At 41.2% G+C, this 21,714-nt stretch overlaps 1 protein-coding gene across 2 annotated transcripts in view; it reads right to left on the bottom strand.

Moving 5' to 3' along the window:
* The window catches only part of DGKI (diacylglycerol kinase iota), a 471,782-nt gene that overhangs the window by 200,249 nt on the left and 249,819 nt on the right, over positions 1-21,714 (bottom strand). For both annotated transcript variants that reach the window (XM_047763504.1, XM_047763505.1), the window contains exons 11-12: positions 8,668-8,750; positions 6,046-6,106 (exon numbers count right to left, since the gene is read on the bottom strand). In XM_047763504.1, coding sequence (XP_047619460.1) covers positions 6,046-6,106; positions 8,668-8,750 — 144 coding nt within the window. The remainder of the gene's footprint in view (positions 1-6,045; positions 6,107-8,667; positions 8,751-21,714) is intronic.

Genomic DNA, 21,714 nt, shown 5'->3' with positions numbered 1-21,714 from the left:
TCATCTTAGTATTTCAACATTATATAACCCCTGGAGTTATCAAATGCCTCCTGCCTCCCCCAGCATAGTTTTTTTTTTTTTTTTTTAAATCTTGAAATTCCCTCATGTATGATCCATGTTAGATTAATAGGTCTTTGGCTGGAGTGGGTCATTTTCATGGCACAGGTCCTGAATAGCTTTTCTCACCCAGAAGTTATATCATCACCGCCCAACAACTAGCTTCCTCAGAGAGTAACAAAATGTAGGGGTGCAGGGAAGGCACAGAGCTGGAGGGAGCCCAGCTCTGCCATATCCTGGCTGCCTGAGTTTAGACAGGTCATTTAACTAAGCTCCCACTTGCATAAAAAAGGATACTAGTACCTGCTTTGTAAAGGTATTTTATCAATTAAACAACATGTAGACTTTGCTTAGCATGTGCCTGACACATAAGAGATGCTAAATTAACATTAACTACTATGATTAAACTGTATTTTTCTTCCTCTTTTCTTTATCTCATCTATAAAGGTCCAGTCTCCTAGAAGCAAAATGCTCTGTTCCTGTCTCTCCACTTAAAAGAAAAGTTGAGTCTCAAGTTCACAAGACAATCCCACCACTGACTGCCATCGAGCCACAAAGTCTGTCTCTCACAGACAAAGCTGTACAAGCCAAGCTGCACTGCAGCAGGGGAGAGAGGGAGAGAGAGAAATGGAATAAATACACCTACACTAGCAGGAGACATAAAAGATCTTGAGTAATAATCGCTATCTCTGCACCTAGGAGAGCAAAATCACAGCCAAGATCTTCAGGCCCAAAGCTGTACCTCAAGGCTCTACCTCCCCAGGACCCAGGACCCAGGGCCCTGCTCTTGCTGGAAATCCAGACTGCAGGTTCGTGGGCAGGGGCTATGTTTGCTGGGGCTTTTGCATCACCCCAAATCATCTCCACCGGCTCAGCCAGCACCCCTTCCATTAAAGCTCATTAACTGCAACATGCATCACTTAGCATATTTCCCACCACAATGGAAGGAAACTATTCGGATTGGGCGAGATCATTTTCCAAGCTGCAGAATTCCTTCCTGCCTTTGTGTTAGGAAAAGCAGGGCTGAGTGATCTAGAACACCCGGGCTTTGGCCCTGAGCAAAGCGGCCCAGCCAAGCAGCGTTAGCTGGCCGATGCTGCCACCACCTGTCCACGCTCAGCTGTAACCAGCACCGAGCATTTCCCAAGTGCACATGAAGCAATGCTTTCTTTGTTAACAGGCTAGCATGAGAGCTGGCTGAGGGTGGAGAGGACCGTGACCTGACATTTTCTATAAACAGAGCAGGTGCACATTGCATTGCCTCACCCTATCTGCAGGCTGAAAAGTGAAGGATACTCATATGAAGAAATCAAAGGAAAATGAAGGCATTTCTAACTCCGAACAATAATCAAGATGCAGCATTTGACAACTGAGTGGCCTGTCCTCACATGCTCACTACAATTCTTCATTTTGATTTTTTTCTTTTTTTGGCCGCACCCATGGCACATGGACTCCAGGCCAGGGATCGAATTAGAGTCATGCTGCAGCAATGGTGGATCCTTAACCCACTGTGCCACAGTGGGAACTCCTGATATTTTTATATTTGCATTTAACTGTTTACAAAGTCAATATATGTTAAAAGAAATGTTTAAAATCAGCCCTAAAGAAATCAAGATAAAAGTTAAGGAATGAATTTTTTTTTTGTCTTTTTTTGGGCTGCACCCATGGCATGTGGAGGTTCCCAGGCTAGGGGTCCAATCAGAGCTGCAGCTGCTGGCCTACACCACAGCCACAGCAATGCTGGATTTGAGCCACGTCTGTGACCTACACCACAGCTCACAGCAACGCCAGATCCTTGACCCACTGAGTGAGGCCAGGGATCGAACCCACGTCCTCATGGATATACTGTCGTTAACAATTGAGCCACAAGGGAACTCTAAGGTATGAGCTTTACTGAAAGAGAATTAGATTTAGGCTATGCATCTGCTCATCTGCAACAAGGATGACAGAGGGTATACCATGTGCTTCTTTTCCAGAGAGGCTGGGACATGAAGAGGCTGAGGGAGAAGAGGGCTGTGGATGACCCGCTTGCCCCACTCAATTAAAGGGAACTGGTACTTTCTTCCCTGCTGTGGCTATAGTGGGTCAGGGCATGGCGGTGCCTCCTGGGGAGGTCAATCCTCATCTAGGAAAGCCGAGTGAATAAGAAATAAGCATGGAGTAGGTAGGTGGCTCGAGTCCATTTGATTCTAGTCCATTGGAAAGACTTTAACAGGGGTAAAGGTGGACCTTCAGATCCAGCCCAATTCACCAAGGTCAGGGGCAGGGAAGGAGGGGTCATGATTCCCCTTAAGGATCCATAAGGAGCGGAGAGTACCTGTGACTCTACTGTCACAGCTCACACGCTCTTCAATATGTCAGCAAGGGGACAGCCATGGGGAGCTGGATGGGTGGAGATGTGGCCGAGGAAGTGACAGAATACAAATTGACCCCATGACCAAAGAGACTATTTCTAGTTGATAAACATGAAGATTGGAGATCATTCTGAGTTAAGTTTTCTCTCAGCCTAGAGATCAAGGATGGGACCAGCCCATTCCATACCTACAACTCTCTGACAACCTTGGATTGTGAGAACCAGTTACAAAGAGACTGAGCCCACAATGTCCCCTGCAGGCGCCACTGGCCACATGTGCTGCCAGACTGTTCGAATGTGGCCCATCCACACTGGAGGTTCTGTAAGTTTAAAACATATGCTGGATTCTGAAGACTGTATACATTGAGCATAAAATATCCCATGAGTGCCTTTCTGCTGATTGCTGGCTGAAATGATACAATCTGGATACACTGGGTTAAAGAAAGTAGATTATAAAATTAATTTCACCTGCTTTTTCTTAGTGTCTTTAAGTGGCTTCCAGAAAACTTGAAATTAAAAAATGTGGCCCACATTATAGTGCTCTTGAACCGCAATGGTCTATACCAATAGACAGCGACAGCTGTGAAGACCCTTAGGCATCCAAATGTATCCCCTTTCAGGTTTAGACCGTCTCAAAATAGGTTAAGGAACCTGCTCAAAGCCACCTCTGCCACCTCCACGTGCAATACTGGGAGACGGATCTCTTTGCCTCTGTGCACTTTGTAATAGCAGAAAGTGACAGTAACCCACATTGACGCCTATGAACTTTTTTTCCAAATTAATGCAAGATGTCTATATATTACATAATACTTGGTACACAAACTACTATGATTAAGGGTTAACATGTCCTCATCCTAACCAGTCAAAAATGCTCCATTTCTATCTTCCTGGAAACTTGTCACTGACTGACAGAATTCTGACAGCCTCTACAAAGAGCTCTATGCTCCCTAAATGAAGGCTGAACACCTTATGTCAAATATGTACCCAACACTCAGAATTACCCTTTGCTTGCTTGAATTAATCCTTCACTTGCCTGGAGCCACCAGTTTCCTTCATGAATCCATCATCAGGATGGCTCTTCTTTATATAAATACTCAAAATTAAAAGTTTCATATTCGAAACTGATAAAATTTAAAGTATCAATCACACAATCTTGATAAACATTTCACAAAACACCTTTACAAGGTAAAACAAAATAAAACCTGGTTTTACATAAGGTGTAAGATACGCAAAGTTTTGATTTCTGCATGATTGGCCTACAAGAGGTTACCAATGACCAAAATAACTAGTTCAAAAGTATGCACCAAACTCTAGGGGGAATACACTACTTCTGACGCCTGTTTTAAGGGACTCGAGTATAAATGTCTAGTGCAACTGTGAGTTACATAGAAGAATGTGAAAACTGAAGTTAGGATCAAAGATAAGATACCAAAGAGGGGAAAGTGCCTAGAACATGAATGAGAAGTTTTATTTAGCCTTCTGGAATATCTCTTAAGTACAGGATATTTAAAGAAGAGATGGCAGAAAAGTAGGAGACCCAGGTACTCTACATGGTAAGGTGACATTAATGGTGCCAGAGAGGACTTAAGAGAAACGCAACGCTGTAATTTGATCTCGTCATTAGGACTCATTAGGGCGGTACTGAGAAGTCTCTCTCCTTCTCAGTTTTGTCCCAAATCCTATTGAAACGGTTTTCTTAGAAACCACCGGTTACGTCCTAGTCTTCAAATCTATAGTAACTCTCAGTCTCTTCTTAAGGATGTAATCACTACCTCTTTTCTTGAAACTCCTCGTTTTTTTTTTTTTTTTTTTCCCCTGACTACTGATGGTCCTTCTGCCTCTATCTTTTCCCCTTCCTTTTGCACTTTGGCTCTGGCGCCATCATTATAGATGTTTCACAAGTGTCTGGAGTTGACTCTCTTCTCTGCCCTTTACGCTTTGGCATCCCCTGTTTCTAAACACTCACCTAATTGCAGGCAACGCCTCAATGCCACATAGCCTAGGACAGTGCTTCCTACACACATCTGCTGAGTAGAGGAAAGGAAGAAGGAAGCAACGGGAGACGTAGACGGGGAAGGCTGGACGGGACGAGCCAAGTCACGATGAAGCCCAAGGTACCGAGATGGAACAGGCAGCCGATGCGGATCTGAGGTAATGGTCATTCAAGTGATGTCACTTATATGTGGAATCTAAACTATGGCACAAACGATCCTACCCACAAAACAGAAACAGATTCAGGGACATGGAAACAGACTTGTGGTTGCCAAAGGAGGGAAGAGAGGAGGAGGGATGGACGGGGAGATGGGGGTTGGTAGATGCAAACTATGACATTTAGAATGGATGAGCCATGAGGTCCTATTGCACAGCACAGGGCACTATATCCAATCTCTTGGAGCAGACCATGATGGGAGAGAGTGTGAGAAAAAGAGTGTATGTGTGTGTGTGTGCATATACGTATGTACAATATATAGGTCACTATGCTACACAGCTGAGACTGACACAACACTGTAAATCAACTATGCTGAAAAAAAAAAAAAGATGAAAATGTCCCCCCCCCCCAAAAAAAAAAAAAAGAAAGAAAGGAGGACTATGAATTCAGGACACCAGCCATCTCCCCACAGTCAATTAATTTTGGAAAACACTGGGTTAAACAAAGTGAAATAGGTTTGGTTTCCCTGCTCTAAGACTTTAGACTGAATTGTATAAGCTAATAATGTGTATTAGACTCCTGAAAAATAGTAAATGCTGTTTTCCCAACTGAGAAATGTTTTTCTCTCCAAAGAAAATCTTAAAGGACCAGTGGAATCACTGTTTGCTTTTTTCCGGTTGCCTTTATTAGTATATAATGTGTATTTGCATTAAGTGCTCAAGCACCGTGCGAAGTAAAATTAGAAGATTTCATTGCTACCTTTGAGACTAAAACATTCTAATTAGGGAGCTTAGAGAAAGGCCAAAGATATTTTATAACAAAATCCTATGAGATCAGACTCCAAATACAGAAGAAAAAGACCCCAGGCGGTAAAATCCAAATGTCATGATTCTCAATTATTTGCCTTTGCTAAATATAGCAACATATGGAGAGGGCAAATTGCGACAAAGATGAGACAAACTGGGGGAAACACTCGTGATATTAAACTTTAGCCCAATTCCATCTTTTCTTCAAAAATGACTACAAGAGGGACTAAGCACTGATCTTTAAGGCAAACCAACGGTAGTCAATAGTCTAAGTTTTATTTCTGCTCATTAAAAAAAAATAAAAAGCAACATTTCAATTGTGTACACATTCTCCACAGCTCTGACCAATTATTAAGGACAAATGGAAACAGATCTGTTTCTGTTTGTAGAAGCAATTCACCATCTGCAATCTTCAGTCTGATGATCTGACCACACCCTTAGTCTGGGGAACAGGAAAGTCTGTAGCAGAGGAGTAACTTAGAAAGATCACGTTTGAATCCACCTTGGCAATCACAAAGTCGCTCCTAACCATTAAGGGTGTGGATTCCCATAAGCGACATACGTTTTAGGAAACTGGAAAGATTGTGAGGTGGGATTGAAGAAAATGAACTGTCCGAAGGAAAACAAAAGACAGATGGAGGAGACAAGGGAGGGAACCAGATTCTATTTCAAGGACCTACCGTTCCATCCCCACCACAGGCCAGAATTCGCAGATTTGGTACTTTCCTATACAACTCAAGCCTGTAGAGGAAACAGAAGAAAAAGTAACCAAAAGAGCACATCGCTGGCCATAGCAGAGAACATTATTCCCACACACAACGAAAAAGAAGGGGAGATGCAGGGTGTCCACTGGAGAAAATATACAATCACGAAGATGATAATAGCACTGAAACTAGTTACCAAGTAATCAAGCAAGAAGACTGACTCCAACAATTGGATTAGAGGTTGCAGCAAACCTCATTTTTAAGTAGCCAACACTGGAATGAGGTTTTAGCATGTCCTAGTGTTTTACTGTCCAGAATGCTTATTAATGCATAAACCCACATTATTTTCCTCATTAGTTTTTATTTTTTAATTTTTTAATTTTTATTTATTTATCTATTTATTTATTTATTCGTGCTTTTTTAGGGCCACATCCACAGCACATGGAAGTTCCCAGGCGCGGGGTCGAATCAGAGCTATAGCTGCCAGCCTACGCCACAGCCCCAGCAATGAGTGATCAGAACTGCATCTGTGACCTACACCACAGCTCACAGCAAGGCAGGATCTCTGACCCACGGAGCGAGGCCAGGGATCGAACCCGCATCCTCATGGGTACTAGTCAGATTCGTTTCCACTGTGGCACAACAGGAGCTCCCTTTCCTCATTAGTTTTGCCTTCTCTCTTTCCAATCAAGCTCCTCCCTCTTTTCTCAGAGAAAATCATCATTAATCAATTGCCCTTATACATCTACTTATATTTCATTAGCTCTTCCTGGAATTATGTATTCTTCAAAACTATAATTCCCATTCCCAACCTAGAAAACCTTCTCTAGAGAGATGGGGACGGACACCCCACTCGTGTTATTACTACCACACCCCAATTCCATCTCACTTTCAACTCCACTAGCTAACACTCCAACCCCCATTGACACTTCTCGGCCCGAAGAGGGAGGACTGACTGAATTTGCTTAATTTTGAATTCGCCTGCTTGAAACTAGATCTCCCCTACTGTCTCTCAAGAAAATGCGATGACACTGCTCCTGCTGAAACCTTTGCTTAAATGAAGCGTTTAATGGCTCCATTCCAGACAACATCACGTAATATCTTTTTTTCTGAAGAGTTCCTGTCCTGCCACGTTCTTTATGGTAATCTATGAATTACCTACCTGGAGTCTAACTAAAATGATAAAAGTCTTAAGTAAACATGTAAGAGGGTAAAAGCCAGAGTAGCAGATTTGCCTTAAAACAGCCAAATACAGAAAAAAAAAAAATATATATATATATATATAGAAGCCTTATAGCAAACTCTAGCGGCAAAGAAGTTCCTAGATTAAGAGAATGACAACAGAAATTAATTTTCATTTTTAACGTTTTACTGCATGCTTCAAATACACAATTTTCTACTTCATAAGGGAATATTATTTTTCTAGAAATTATCTGAGCTGGTGTTTCTTTGCCTCTGATAGAGTTATTTATTTTAAAAGAATTAATATTCCTTAAATTCTAGTGTTTATCAGATGACATATGAACAACCTTATCAGATGAGGTTTTTTTTTTTTAATGATACAAATTAACTTATATACGAAACAAACATAGACTTACAGACACAGAAAACATACTTACCAAAGGGAAAAAGGGGTGAGGATAGATGAGGAGGCTGGGATTAACATGTACAACTATACATAAAATAGATAGGCAACAAAGACCTACTGTATACCACAGGGAACTATATTCAATATGTTGCAATAATCTAGGATGAAAAAGAATCTAAAAAAGAATATATATATACACATATATATGAATCACTTTGCTGTTTCCTAAAACTAACACAACATTGTAAACGAACTAAACAGCAATAAAAAATTAAATAAAAATAAAAATCATTACATAAAAAAACCAAAAAATAAAAATTAAAAAATTAACAAACAAATAAATAAAAGTTTTTTTAAAAAAGGAAACAGACGACAGCAGCAATGTCCCTGCTCTTTCCCAACCCACACTCCTCCTCCAAAGGGAAGATACAGGACACACATCACTTACAACTAGACATTATTTTCATCACTTCCCACAAAAGCAGAGGATAAAATTTCTGAGAGGCTCAGATAAGGGATTGAAAAGGAATTAAAATGTCTCCCCCACTCTGGAAAGGCATCCATAGATCAGTCAGTCAATCAATCACTTCCAAATGGACACAGATGCACACACACAACCTCTAACCCCAATATATGAACGTATTCATAAACAGATACGGCCCTTCTCCACAAAGACACACTCACATTCCCATTAGTGTCCATCTCCAGAGTCGTACACGCCTACGTAGGCAAAGGATGGCCCCCATCTGAATTCAAACTTGCTCAGGATTGACAGTTACATGTGTCAAAGCCGCCCACGCACTAAGATCGAATAACTCAGCAGAGAGGTGTTCAAGGGAACTACCCAGTGAAGAGGGAAACGTGAGATGAGGTTTGAAAAGGAAGGTAGAAAGTGGACGGCCAGAAAATTCTTCACGAGGTTGTCAAAAACGGAAGCTTGACTCCTAAGCGGAAAGTCCTTCTCGGATGCCTGACAGAGGACAAACCACAGAGCGTATTTCCGGACTTACGCATCTTTTGGCCCTTCCTGAGACAGATCAAAGACTTGCCGTGGATTCAGATACCACATGAACATCTGCAGGACTTTGGTTCCCTACAAGGAAAGAAGAAGTGACAATAATAGGAAGAAATTTCCAAATAGTAGCTACTCATTTAAAGAACAAAAATATATCCTGTTCTAGAAAACAATACCTAATTATAAGCATTTGGAGTAGTAGGTAAGATCACGGGCTTTGGCCATTGAGACACGGGTTGAATGCCTAGATTAGGTTTCTGTTTAAACTGTGTACCTCAGCAAGTTGTTTAGTTTCATTAAGTTCAGCCCTCCTCTCTTTGATGCAGGGCTAAGAATGCCTAATTCAGAGACTTATCGCAAAGATTAAATGCAGTAATAGTTGAGCAGTACATCACAGTGGCTGGCACGCAGTAAGTGCTTAATGATTAATATTGCTTCGATTTTACCATCATTATTTAATGTAAGAAAATCCACATAGGGAAGTAATTAGTCAACCTATGTCATTTAACATTAATTTTTACTTTATTGTGCATATTACGACTGTCTTTTCAGAACATGAAGTATGGACAGTATTAGCTAAGTATAATTTTATTGAAATAAATGTTTTAAGCACAGCAAAAGTATCACAGGCTCCCCATTACTTACAATTTCTCTCTAGTCAGTGCTATCAAATACTACTTTGACATTGCTCAATTTCCATGTCTATATCAATTTCTCTATTTCTCTATTTCTCCCTCCCATAACCATGTTTAGAGTGTTTTAAGTAATTGTGACATTTATGGACCTATCATGGCAAATGCAAGGCAGTTCTGGAAATCATTTCTTAAAGTGAATTGAGCAAAAAAGGAAATGAAAGAATTTTTTTTTATTAAGCGGTATCGAAAGAGCTTGAAACCTGAGGAGGGCGCCTCATTTCAGGTCATTACCAACCAGAGCAGATAATGTTTGATCAGTTGCTTTTAATTACAGACCCTCTCTAGGATATCACAAGTGCCCTTTCTTTCAAATATTCCTAAGTTTGTATACCTACATGCTGTGTTTGACAGTCATCCTAGTATCGTAGAAATAGCATGATATTTAAGTCAGAGCTAACTTGGGTGTTCTAACTGGGTGACTGTGAGCAGAAATTCAGCATGTAAAAGAGGGCAATGTCTATTCTCCAGGGTGATTATGAGAATTAAGTGAATTAGTAACAATTACGTATCCAGCACAGCATGTGGCACAAAATAGGCCTCTGTAAATATTAGTCCCTCTCTTTTTTGCTCTTGGTTAATCTATTCATTAACTTACCCTTGAGGGTATGAGGGCTAAAGTGTAGTTTATAATTATCACATTGTTATGCCAGTGGTTACAGAGGCTAATATAGTTCTTTTGTTCCACATTTCATCCAAACCTATAATTTAAAAGTTCTGCTTTATCATGTGCTTGCTATAAATTTAGGAATAACATTCCATCCTTAATTATTACAACTGATTCTTCAGTTCCACCAAATGACCTATGTTGCTTCCTATAAAATTCAGACATAGATTTAGAGACATAATAATAACTAAATACTAGACCATTCTTCTTTCCCTACCAGGCCTTGGTATCAAGTCAGTTGGGGATTGTTTCAAGTGATTTTTTTTTTTTTATGTTTAATGGGTAACACAAAAATCCTGTTAATGACCAATTTATAAATTTCCAACTGACTTGCTAGAAAATTAATTTTTCATTTTTAGATTACTAGAGCAATATGAATTATCAATGTTAATTACTCCCCCCTTGTCACCTTTGGCTCTGGTACAATGCACGTCTCAATTTTAGCTTCTCTTACACTTCTAACAGTAGGTAATTAACACTTTAAAAAATAAAAAGTATTGAGGGGTTTATGTTTTTTTTTTTTTAATTTCAAATTTCTCTAAAAGGTTTGAGTGTCCACACCGTTCTGGCTTTTCAGTCACTTTTAATTTGTGTTAGTGTAACACCTAATTATCTACATTTATCTTTTGAGGAAGGGGTATTTTTTTAAAGCTAGCAAGTTTTGCACCTCCCATGTCTTGGAGGTACCACTTACCTAGCAGCCTATTGAAAGGATGCCCTCTGGAGAGGGGCAGGGATAGCCTACATAACCATACAAGGCTGCCCTATTAGAGTTTACATTCATGAAATAATTTCTCTTTTAAAAGTAGTATTTCAGAGTTTCCATTGTGGCTCAGTGGTAATGAGTAGTATAACTAGCAGTATCCAGGAGGACTTGGGTTCAATCCCTGGCTTCACTCAGTGGATTAAGGATCTGGCGTTGCCTAAGCTGTGGTGTTGCTGTGGCTGTGGCATAGGCTGGCAGCTCAGCGCCTAGCCTGGGAACCTCCATATGCTGCAGGTGCAGCTCTAAAAAGCCAAAAAAAAAAAAAAGTCATATTTCCAAAATATGTTCATTAGCTAAAACAGTAAGTGTTTGAGTGAAAGTATTGCATTGTTTTACGTCTTTTTGGGGGCGGGGGCAGCACACCTATGGCAGGCATATGGAAGTTCCCAAGCTAGGGGTTGAATAGGAGCTGTAGCTGCCGGCCTATAGCAACTTGGGATCTGAGCCGAATCTGTGCGTACACCACAGCTTAGGCAACACCAGACCCTTAATCCACTAAGTAAGGCCAGGGATCAAACCCGCATCCTCATGGATACTAGGTTGGGTTTGTTACTGTTGAGCTACAGTGGGAACTTCAGTATTGCATTGTTTTAAATCAATCTTGGTGGGCTGGGAAAAGAGGTCTAACCCATTCAAGTCAGTTCTATTAACTCTGTTACTACCTCTTGGATAAGCAACTTTGGGGCTTAAACAGAGGTAATGTATTCCAAAGAACTGAATGATTTGACAAACACTAATTCACCGTGAAAAGAGTAATTTCTTTCTTTCTCACTGATGAGATGAAATCTGTTCCATCATGTGCACAATTGTCATTCACTGACAAGTTCCAACACTCCCGTAGTTATCACATGCTATATGTCTTCTAAAAGCTGAACTTCCGTGCAAGAGATTTTTTTTAGTTTTTTCTCAATGAAAACACAGCTTAGGGAGTTGCCGTTGTGGTGCAGTGGAAACAAATCCGACTAGTATCCATGAGGACACAGGTTCAATCCCTGGCCTCGCTTGATGGGTTAAGAATCTGGCGTGGCTGTGGCTGTGGTGTAGGCTGGCAGCAGTAGCTTTGATTTGACCCCTAGCCTAGGAACTTCCATATGCTCTGGGTACGGCCTTAAAAAACAAAACAAACAAACAAAAAAAACCCCCACAGCTTAGACATCAACTCTAATATATTATGGACAGAGTTCTCCTACATGTGGTTGTAGATGTAATGCCTCACTGACCACAGAGCTTTTTAGGACTGTGAGACTGAGTACTCCTATGGAATGATAAAACACTGTTCTCTCCAGCTCCAGGTGTTGGGGAACAGGGTGGGGCAGGATACAACAACTTCCAAGAAAATAGGCAGCCAGTTCTAGAGGGAAATGAACGGGATTCCTCCACCTCTACTCCACGCTACACATGGGTTTAGGTGAGGAAACAGAGAGATGGACAAGACAGGGAAGATCCTGTTCTCAAGGCTAGCTCTCTGCAATCTTCATTAAAAAAAACAAAACATGATGGGGGTGTACAGAGAATTGAGAATGGGTCAGTTCAAACGGCATACGAATCGCCATCAAAGCCTTGTAACTCTCATGCAGGGCTCAGTACTCTGTCACCAAAGCCTTGGTTTTATACCATGGAGGTATTATCTAGACCATGAAAAGATCTGTCCAGACAACAAGAAAACCCTGAGGAAGATAACAATGGGAGGAAGAGGTTAAGAAATCTCGTAACCCAAACAATCCCAAAGGAATACCTGATTTATTCAACAAACCCGTATTAGTCTCCGATTCTGTGCCCATGCACACTCTCAGAAGCTCAGATGGAGACCCACACAGAATAAGTCAGTTCACTAAAATGGTAAATGCTGGGATGAAGATGCCTATTAAGAAGTATGAGTGGCTGGAGGAGATACTCTTAAGCCCAACTGTGGGGATTAGATGAAGGCTTCCTATTTATGTGATACTTGAACTTCGTCTTGAAAGATGAGTCGAGTTAACTATTTCCTTTTACATAGAGTGGAGGAACAAGTTCTAGGGTAAAGGCACCAGATGTGTGACAAGCCAAGACATGCCATGGAAAATGTATATTCCTCCCACTCTTTCGACCATGAGGCAGGGGTGGTGGGAGGTGAAACTGCCCAAGGGAGCTGCAGATTAAGGCATGTAGGCTAAGGAGCTCAGGCTTTGTTTGGCAGGAAATGAGAGCCACTGAAGTGTTTTCCTCAGGGGAACTGCACTTATGTTTTGATACATCAGTCTGACCACAGATTAAAGAGCTAGACCTCCAGGCTGTAGACCTATCAAAGGGATTATTAGATGGCTTGGTTTAGCCACTGCTATGCATTGATGTCTGTTCCTCAAAATTTCACCCTCAATGTGATGGTATTAAGGGGTGGAGAATTTGGAACAGGTACAGGGCAAGATGCTTCCACATCACTGCTTATGAGAGAAACGCAATGAAAATCACAATGATGTATCACCTTATAACAGTCAGAGCAGCTATCATCCAAAAGTCTACAAATAATAAATGCCAGAGAGGATGTGGAGAAAAGGTGGGAACGTAAACTGGTACAAACACTATGGAGAACAGTACAGAGATTCCTTAAAAAATTAAAAACAGAGTAGCATATGATCTAGCAATCCCACTCCTGGGCCTATATCCAGGGAAAACCATAATTAGAAAAGATAGATGCACCCCCATTGTTCATGGCAGCATGATTTGCAATAGCAAGACATAGAGGCCACCTAAATGCACATCAACAGATGGCTAAATAAGGAAGATGCGGTACACATATACAATGGAATATCACTCAGCCACTAAACAGAAAGACAATGCCATTTGCACCTACATGGATGGACCCACAGATTATCATGCCAAGTGAAGTAAGCCAGAGAGAAGACAAATATCATATGATATCACTTACATGTGGAACCTAAGATATGGTTTTTAAAAAATGGGAAAAAAAAGGAGTTCCCGCCATGGCTCAGTGGTTAGTGAACCTGACTAGCATCCATGAGGACTCAGGTTCAATCCCTGACCTCCATCAGTAGGTTAAGGATCTGGCGTTGCCATGAGCTGTGGTGTACGTCACAGATGCAGCTCAGATCCCACCCTGCAGTGGCTCTGGCAACAGCCAACAGCTACAGTTCCAATTGGACCCCTAGCCTTACCTCCATATGCTGCAGGTGTGGCCCTAAAAAGACCAAAAAAAAAAAAAAAAGAGTTCCTATCAGGGCTGAGCAAAAACAAACCTCACTAGCATCCATGAGGACGTGGTTTCAATCCCTGGCCTCGATCAGTGGGTTAAGGATCCAGGGTTGCTGTGAGCTGTGCTGTAGGTCACAGATGCGGCTCAGATCCTGTGTTGCTGTGGCTCTGGTGTAGGCAGGCAGGTGTAGCTCCAGGTGGATCCCTAGCCTAGGAACCTCCACATGCTGAGGGTGTGGCCCTAAAAGAAAAAATATATATATGATAAGAAAATTAAATTTACAAAACAGAAACAGACTCATAGACATAGCAAACAAACGTGCAGTTACCAAATAGCAAAGGGGAGAGATAAATTAGGAGATTGTGATTAACAGAAACTACGTATATAAAATAAACAACCTACTGTATATAAAATAAACTACTGTATAACACAGGAAACTATACTCAGTATCCTATAATAAACTATAATGGAAAAGAAAATGAAAAAGTTTGTGTGTGTATATATATATATAAAATAAACAACAAAGTTCTACTGTATAACACAAGGAACTATATTCAATATCCTATAATAAACCATAATGGAAAAGAGTATGAAAAAGTATGTGTGCATGTGTGTGTGTGACTCACACTGCTGTACACCAAAAACATTCACCCATCATTGTAAATCAACTATACTTCAACGAAAAAATTAGGTTAAAAATTGATGGATTTGATTTATCCCTAGGTTGAGCATCACAGAAAATAACACGTTCATTGAGGTTGTTTGTTCAAGTATTTAGAAGTAGTTTGCAGACTAAGATTGGAAGTTAATTACTCTTTTTCATTCCTCCTTCTTGGTTGAATTTCCCTGCTCTGATTTAGGAGGTGGGCTCCCAGGCTGGAGAAGCCTGTCCACAGATGAGGGTGTGAACTTAGGATGAGCCTGTCCACAGACCAAACACTCCTTCCTCCTATAACCTGCTGATAAGCTCCCTGGGAACTCCGCACACCTGGGCCCTGGGTTTCCCACTGAGCAGCGTGAGCACCCAAGGTCTGGACTCCGGAACCCTCGGGACTGGCTAGCTAGAATAATGTTAGCAGTCAGAACACCTGCTCACAGGGAAGAGAGCCAATATTTTATAACAACTTTATTTTTATTTTTATTTTTTTGTCTTTTGGGGCCGCACCTGCGGCATATGGAGATTCCCAGGCTAGGGCTCCAATCAGAGCTGTAGCTGCTGGCCAAGGCCAGAGCCACAGCAACTTGGGATCCGAACCGCGTCTGCAACCTACACCACAGCTCACGGCAATGCCAGCTCCTTAACCCACTGATCGAAGCCAGAGATCGAAGCCACGTCCTCATGGATGCTAGTCGGGTTCGGTAACCACTGAGCCACGACGGGAACTCCTTTAGAACAATTTTAAATGGAGTATAATTTATAAAACGATGGAATCAGCATGTTGTACACCTGAAACTAATATCACATCATAAATCAGCTATAGCTCAATAAAAAAGGAACATCTGCTTAACCATAAATTTATAATCCACGTCACTGGAAGATGTAATTCATGACAGAACGTGCAGGAGACACGGTGTGAGAGCAGGAAACATGGAGAGACATCAGATGGGTTCACGAGATTCGAGTAACAACATGTTAATGGGTTACGGCAGTCAAGAAAAATATTAAGTTTTGAGGTTAAAGCAGAGAGAAGGTTAAGAGTGCAGGCCTATTTCTCAAGCCCTCAGGTTTCCATACTAAAGCGGTTCCCTTTATGAGGGAATAAAGTTTGTCTTTCCTATATAACCTCTTTTCCACATGAAAAGACAAAATTGATATTGGAGTCCCTAATTCCAGTGCCTGATGCCCCAAATAATTCAGACCCCCACAATAACAGCGGTGCTGCCAACCTCCAAAGCTTTGCAGAACGCCCAGTATTGTCTCTACCTTAAGAGGGTTAGAAAGCAGAGGCATTCATCAGGAAGCATCTGTTTAAAAGATGGGATTGTTTAAAAATAGGACATAAAAGCTGATCCCTATATGTGATCAGCTCAATGTATTCCTGCCAAGTGTTGGAAAATCTCTGAACCTTCATAAGATACTGAAGAAAAAATCTTCCTATTCCTGTCTTCGTCTTCTAAGACCAGAGAACTATTCTGTTTTTTTCTTAAAATATACATTATTATTCATTAAAATTTATCTGCTATACAAAAAAACAAACAAAAAAACCCCCAAACCAAACCAAAACAAACAACAACAAAAACACACAGCTAAACTCTATAGGCATTTTACTTCCCAGCAGATGGCGACATAGGCTAGTTATTTCAAGAACAGACGCTAAAGCAGGTTTTCTGTTTTGTTTTCGGGATTTTTTTTTTTTTTTTTTTGTAAGTTTGAAGTCTAAGCTTTAAGATCAGAAAAGAGGGGAATGCTTTGCATCTCGATACAGATGAGCAGAATAAATCAGTTCTTAAAAGGCAAAAATCAGGATTTAACAACAGCGACCACAAGGTATTTCTCTATTGATTGCAGGAAACTGGCTAATCAGTGTGGTTTCCATGCAGCAGCAACAGCACCACGAGAGAGCTTTGCTAGAAAAGCACGATCTCAGGGCCACTCCTGGACTCACTGAATCAGAATCTGCATTTTAACAGGATTCCCAAGTGACTCATATGCACATTAAAGCTTATGGGGAAAAAAGTCTATGATTCTCAATGCTGGCTGATCAGAAAATCATCTAGAAGCTTAGACCAGTTAAGAGTCCTATCCTCACAGGCTCTCAGTTTGGGGTGGAGTAGACATCACCCTTTAAAAGCTGCCAGGGTTATTCTGATAAGCAGTGAGGGTTGAGAACCACTCCTCCAAGCTAAGAGATGGAAGACCATAAGCTGAGATGCTGTTTTTTGAACAAAAAGAAATAGACTTTCAACTCAAACCCTCAACTGCTGTGCTCCTCAGGCAAGCCTCAGAGAATCTCAGAGACCCTGAAATGGCTCTGATAACATTTCCCTAAATGTGTCCTACAAAAGACCTACAAGAGAAGCATCCTCGATGTTCGCTAACCACTGTCCTCACCCAAGACCCTCGTATCCAATTTTATGGGGTAGAATATTTCAACAAGTGTGTATGTGTGTGTGGGGGGGGTTCGTTTACACAAAAATTTGAAAGCCACTGGACTATAGGAAGGGAGTAAGAGGCACCTATGCAAATAGTATTTACCTGAACTGAGCAACTGATGTTGAACTAAAATTTCCTGAATTTTCTTAGAATTAAAATTTCCAGATAAGGATTCTGAGGAGTGGTATTTCAAAGGTTCTCATGACTGAGTGAGTCAAACAAACATAATTGAAATCTGCCTATGAGGTAAACTAAAGTGAATGGTCTCCCTTCTCAAATACAGAACACCACACTATGTACTGTTTGAGCACAGAATGTTCCAGAAGGAGAAACTCCAGGTAAGAGGGGGTGTGTCACCCCCAGTTTCCCCTTCCTTGGGTTCATTTGCCTTGTCTTCACTACCATAGCTTTTTCTCCTTTGCCTCCTTGTCTCAACTGTGGTTCATTTGGGTCAGAGAGGAAAAATAAAGGAGGAGGGCAAAGCCATGGAGGCAAGAAGATTCAAGGGAGCTCAGGAATGAGCAACTCCCTTCCTTTGATTTTGCCTCTTTTCTCAAAAGGGATGGTTTCCTTCACGCCCTGACTCCCCATCATACAGCTGAATGTCCCCTCAACTGCAATGTTAAGGGCGTGTTACAGCTGCAGCTCCGGAAAGGCTAACCCCACCATCCCTGACGGGGGCCCTGCTCACCACAATCGGGGGAGTCACAGCTGTACCATCCCAAGACTGGGAAGGAACCGTAAATATATTTAGTAGCTGGAGGTCAAGTTGAATGTACATGGATGTTTGGATTTCTTTACAGTTTTCCCAACATTTCACATCGTTCTGTGTATTTATTAAGCTTAGTAGAGAGTTCTATTAATAGAGGAGGTACACAGAAATATAAATTTATGTAATATTCATTTTGTCTTGGTTAGTCACACGCCTGAGAATCCTAGACCTTCTGGAGGTAATATCATTAAGGGCCATGCATTTGCAAGCCAAAGTGCATAAAATGACAGCAAAGTCATTAAGCCTTTTCTTTCTTTTTTCTTTTTTTGTCTTTTTAGGGCATACAGAAGTTCCCAGGCTGGGGGTTAAATCGGAGCTGTAGCCACCAGCCTATGGTACTTTAGCCAAAGCAACACCAGATCTGAGCTGTGTCTGTGACCTACACCGCTGCTCATGGCAATGCCAGATCTTTAACCCACCGAACAAGGCCTGGGATCGAACCCATGTCCTCATGGATACTAGTGGGGTTCATTACTGCTGAGCCACAACAGGCACTCCTAAGACTTTTGTTTCTAATAGCTGGCCATTTTTAAAGTTTGAACACTTCACTGTGATCTCAAATTCCTCAAACACATTTCACCCTCTTCCCCAAAATAATTCTTCCCTTTCCTGAAAACCCATTAGTAACAAAGCCACTTGCCAGATAATCAGGTAGAATATCTTGCTGCTCTTCTTCCCTTTATGTATCCCATTCATCCAGGCATCCATCCATTAGTCCACCTGTCCACTCATCCACTCACCAATCCATCCATCCTTGAGCTGCCCCTCATGCTATCGATGCTCACTGACTAGCCTCCTAACTTAGACATAACCTCTGTGCCTAATTCATCTTCCATCATATTATTCCTTTATTTAATTTTTTTTCAAAACTGAAAAACTTTAGCAAAAAAACAAGGTTTCACTGTATAAATCCAAAACCCTCAGCCAAGTTTGAAGACACTGCTCCATGGGTTCCGTCTAATCTTTCACCACATTTCTACTAACTTTAATAGGTATGCTCTCTTCCCCATACTGGGCTCAAAATGAATCCTCTTCATCATAACCTCCCTTCTTCAATACATACTGCTTATTAAGCAATTATTTGTTCACTACCATATGCCATGTACTAGAAATCAGAGGTTCAAAGGTGCAGCCCCTGGGGGGAAAAGAAAAAAAAAAAAAAAGGAGTTTCCACTGTGGTGCAGTGGGTTAAGGATCTGGTATTTCCTGTGCTGTGCTGTAGGTTGCAGCTGTGGTTTGGATTCAGTCCCTAGCCTGGGAACGTCATAAGTTGTGAGTGCAGCTAAAAAAAAAAAAAAAAGTAATCCCCCCCACCCCCCACCGTGGCCTCCTCTGGCATTATAAAGCCCGTATCATTGAGTAAAGATACCTACAGGGCACCTATGTCACAATTCACATAATACAGGTGTGTATTAGGACTGCTGTAGCACAGTGGAGACATAAAAGATCTTGAGTAATAATCGCTATCTCTGCACCTAGGAGAGCAAAATCACAGCCAAGATCTTCAGGCCCAAAGCTGTACCTCAAGGCTCTACCTCCCCAGGACCCAGGGCCCTGCTCTTGCTGGAAATCTAGACTGCAGGTTCGTGGGCAGGGACTGCATTTGCTGGGGCTTTTGCATCACCCCAAATCATCTCCACCGGAGCAGCCAGCACTCCTTCAATTAAACCTCATTCATTGCAACAGTGGGCAGAGAGATCAACTTTGAGCAACTGTTCAGGAAGATGCCACTGAGCAATAAAGGGTGAAGGGGGATTTGATACAGTAGACAGAAGGAAAGGGGCATGATTCCAGCGTTCCCTCCTGTGCATGAATACGGGTCCACTGCCCACTTGAGCCACTTCCCTGACACCACCCCCCTATCACTCCCAAGTCGCCGCCTGCCTCTGAAACGCCACATCACTTGCCATCTGATACACTCAGTTTAGAACTCACATAGAGTTAATGCTTCTGGGGTTCTTTTTCCCCATGTGCCCCTTCTGTGCCGTTAACAAACAATATCCCTAGAAAACTCACTTAAGCTTTCTTGAGCTGTTTTCTGTTTAGTGAGAGGGGACGTAATCTTAGATCATCTCTGAAGTCTCTGTCTTTAATAATTTATACAAAGATTGAAACAGCAACAGTCTATATCTTTTTCTTTAATTAAAATATAGTTGATTTACAATGTAGTGCCAATTTCTGCTATACAGCAAAGTGACCCAGTCTCTCTCTCTCTCACACATGCACACATATATACATATATTCTTTTTCTCATATTATCATCCATCATGTTCTATCAGGTTTACTTCTTTTTTTCCCATTTGGATTCCTTTTTTTCCATTGTATTTTTTAATTAAAATATAGTTGACTTACAGTGTTGTGCCAACTTCCATTGTACAGCAAAGAGATGCAGTTATACATATATGTGTATGTGTACACACAAATTCTTTTTTTAATATTCTTTTCCATCGTGGTCTATTCCAGGAGATTGGATATAGTTCCCTGTGCTATATAGTAGGACCTTGTTGTTTATTGGTTCTAAATGTATTAGTTTGCATCTACTAATCCCAAACTCCCAGACAGTGTGTCCCCACTCCCTCTCCCGCCCCCTTGGCAACCACAAGTCTGTTCTCCATGTCTGTGAGTCTGTTTCCATTGTGTAGGTAGGTTCATTTGTGCCATATTTAGATTTCATATATAAGTGATATCATACGATATTTGTCTTTCTGACTTACCTCACTTTGTATGGGGAACAGGCTATATCTTAACTACACTGTCCCCTCCTCAAAGGCAGAGGACAATTTTCTGAATGCCCTGGAGAAAATAATTTAATAAATGTGTTTTCTATAAAGAGTCACAATAAAATAAAACATACCTGACATTAATTAGCATGTGGTACAGAGGGTGAGAATCATGGAGTTAGTTACCCTAGGAAGGCTATCCCAAGACCAGACCTAGAAAGAGGGCAAGATTCAGGACAAATTGAACCTCACTCCTGAGAAACTCCTCTGCAGGTCCTCCTCCAATGAGAGCTTTGGGATCAACATCATTACGACATGAAGATCGTCACTCAGCAACTCAAAGGACAGGCTGTTGAAAAGAGATTACTTCTCTACTTACAACACACTTCTCTCCCCTGGTCTCTGCAATGTCAGGAGAAGACTTTTAACACAGCAAGTTATTAAGAATTTTGAAGAAAGGAAGGAAAGGGGACTCGTACTTCCTTTAAATTACAAGCTCCCATGAAAGAAGCTTTACTGTAATTAACCCAGCCTGGAAAATGCCCATGATCTTTCATAATAAGAACACTGCCTTGGATCAATTCTAATTCTATGACTCCCCTCCTTATAGGGGATGACTGAACAGTTGTAAGTTGTTTAGCGTGAAACTTGAGAGAATCTTATCTCACAATGTAAAATGTGCACTTAACGGACACAGGCAGTAGTTTATTATCCAATCTCACGTGAAAATAACTGAAAACCAGAGCCCATCAAAGCGTGTTGATAAGAAGCCCCAGGGAGCAGGAAGAGAATTAGATGAGGAGACAAAGACTTGGATTCTAGAACAATTTCTACCCTCTCGAGAGCTGTGTACTTTAGACATGTCCTTACATAACTTTTCTAAGACTCTTCCTTCATCCTCAAATGAGGCTGACATTAATCATGCTGTCGGACTTGGGCAAAGACCACATGAAAGCTGGGAAAAGTGGGATCTATTCTTGATAGCCTTGGTGGTGTCTGTTGTTTATGACTATCACAGATAATCAATTTTTGCTTTCTCTTTCCTCGGAAAATAGGGGAAAAAGCAGTCAGATCTAAATTATAATAGAAAGATAAGTTCAAAAAGAATGTCCTAATTCTAGGACTTGAGGAACCTGAAACA

Source organism: Phacochoerus africanus, chromosome 16 (assembly GCF_016906955.1).
Source record: "Phacochoerus africanus isolate WHEZ1 chromosome 16, ROS_Pafr_v1, whole genome shotgun sequence".
NCBI lineage: Eukaryota > Metazoa > Chordata > Mammalia > Artiodactyla > Suidae > Phacochoerus > Phacochoerus africanus.
The sequence above is the reverse complement of the archived record's forward strand: the minus strand, read 5'-3'. Positions and strand labels throughout refer to the sequence as shown.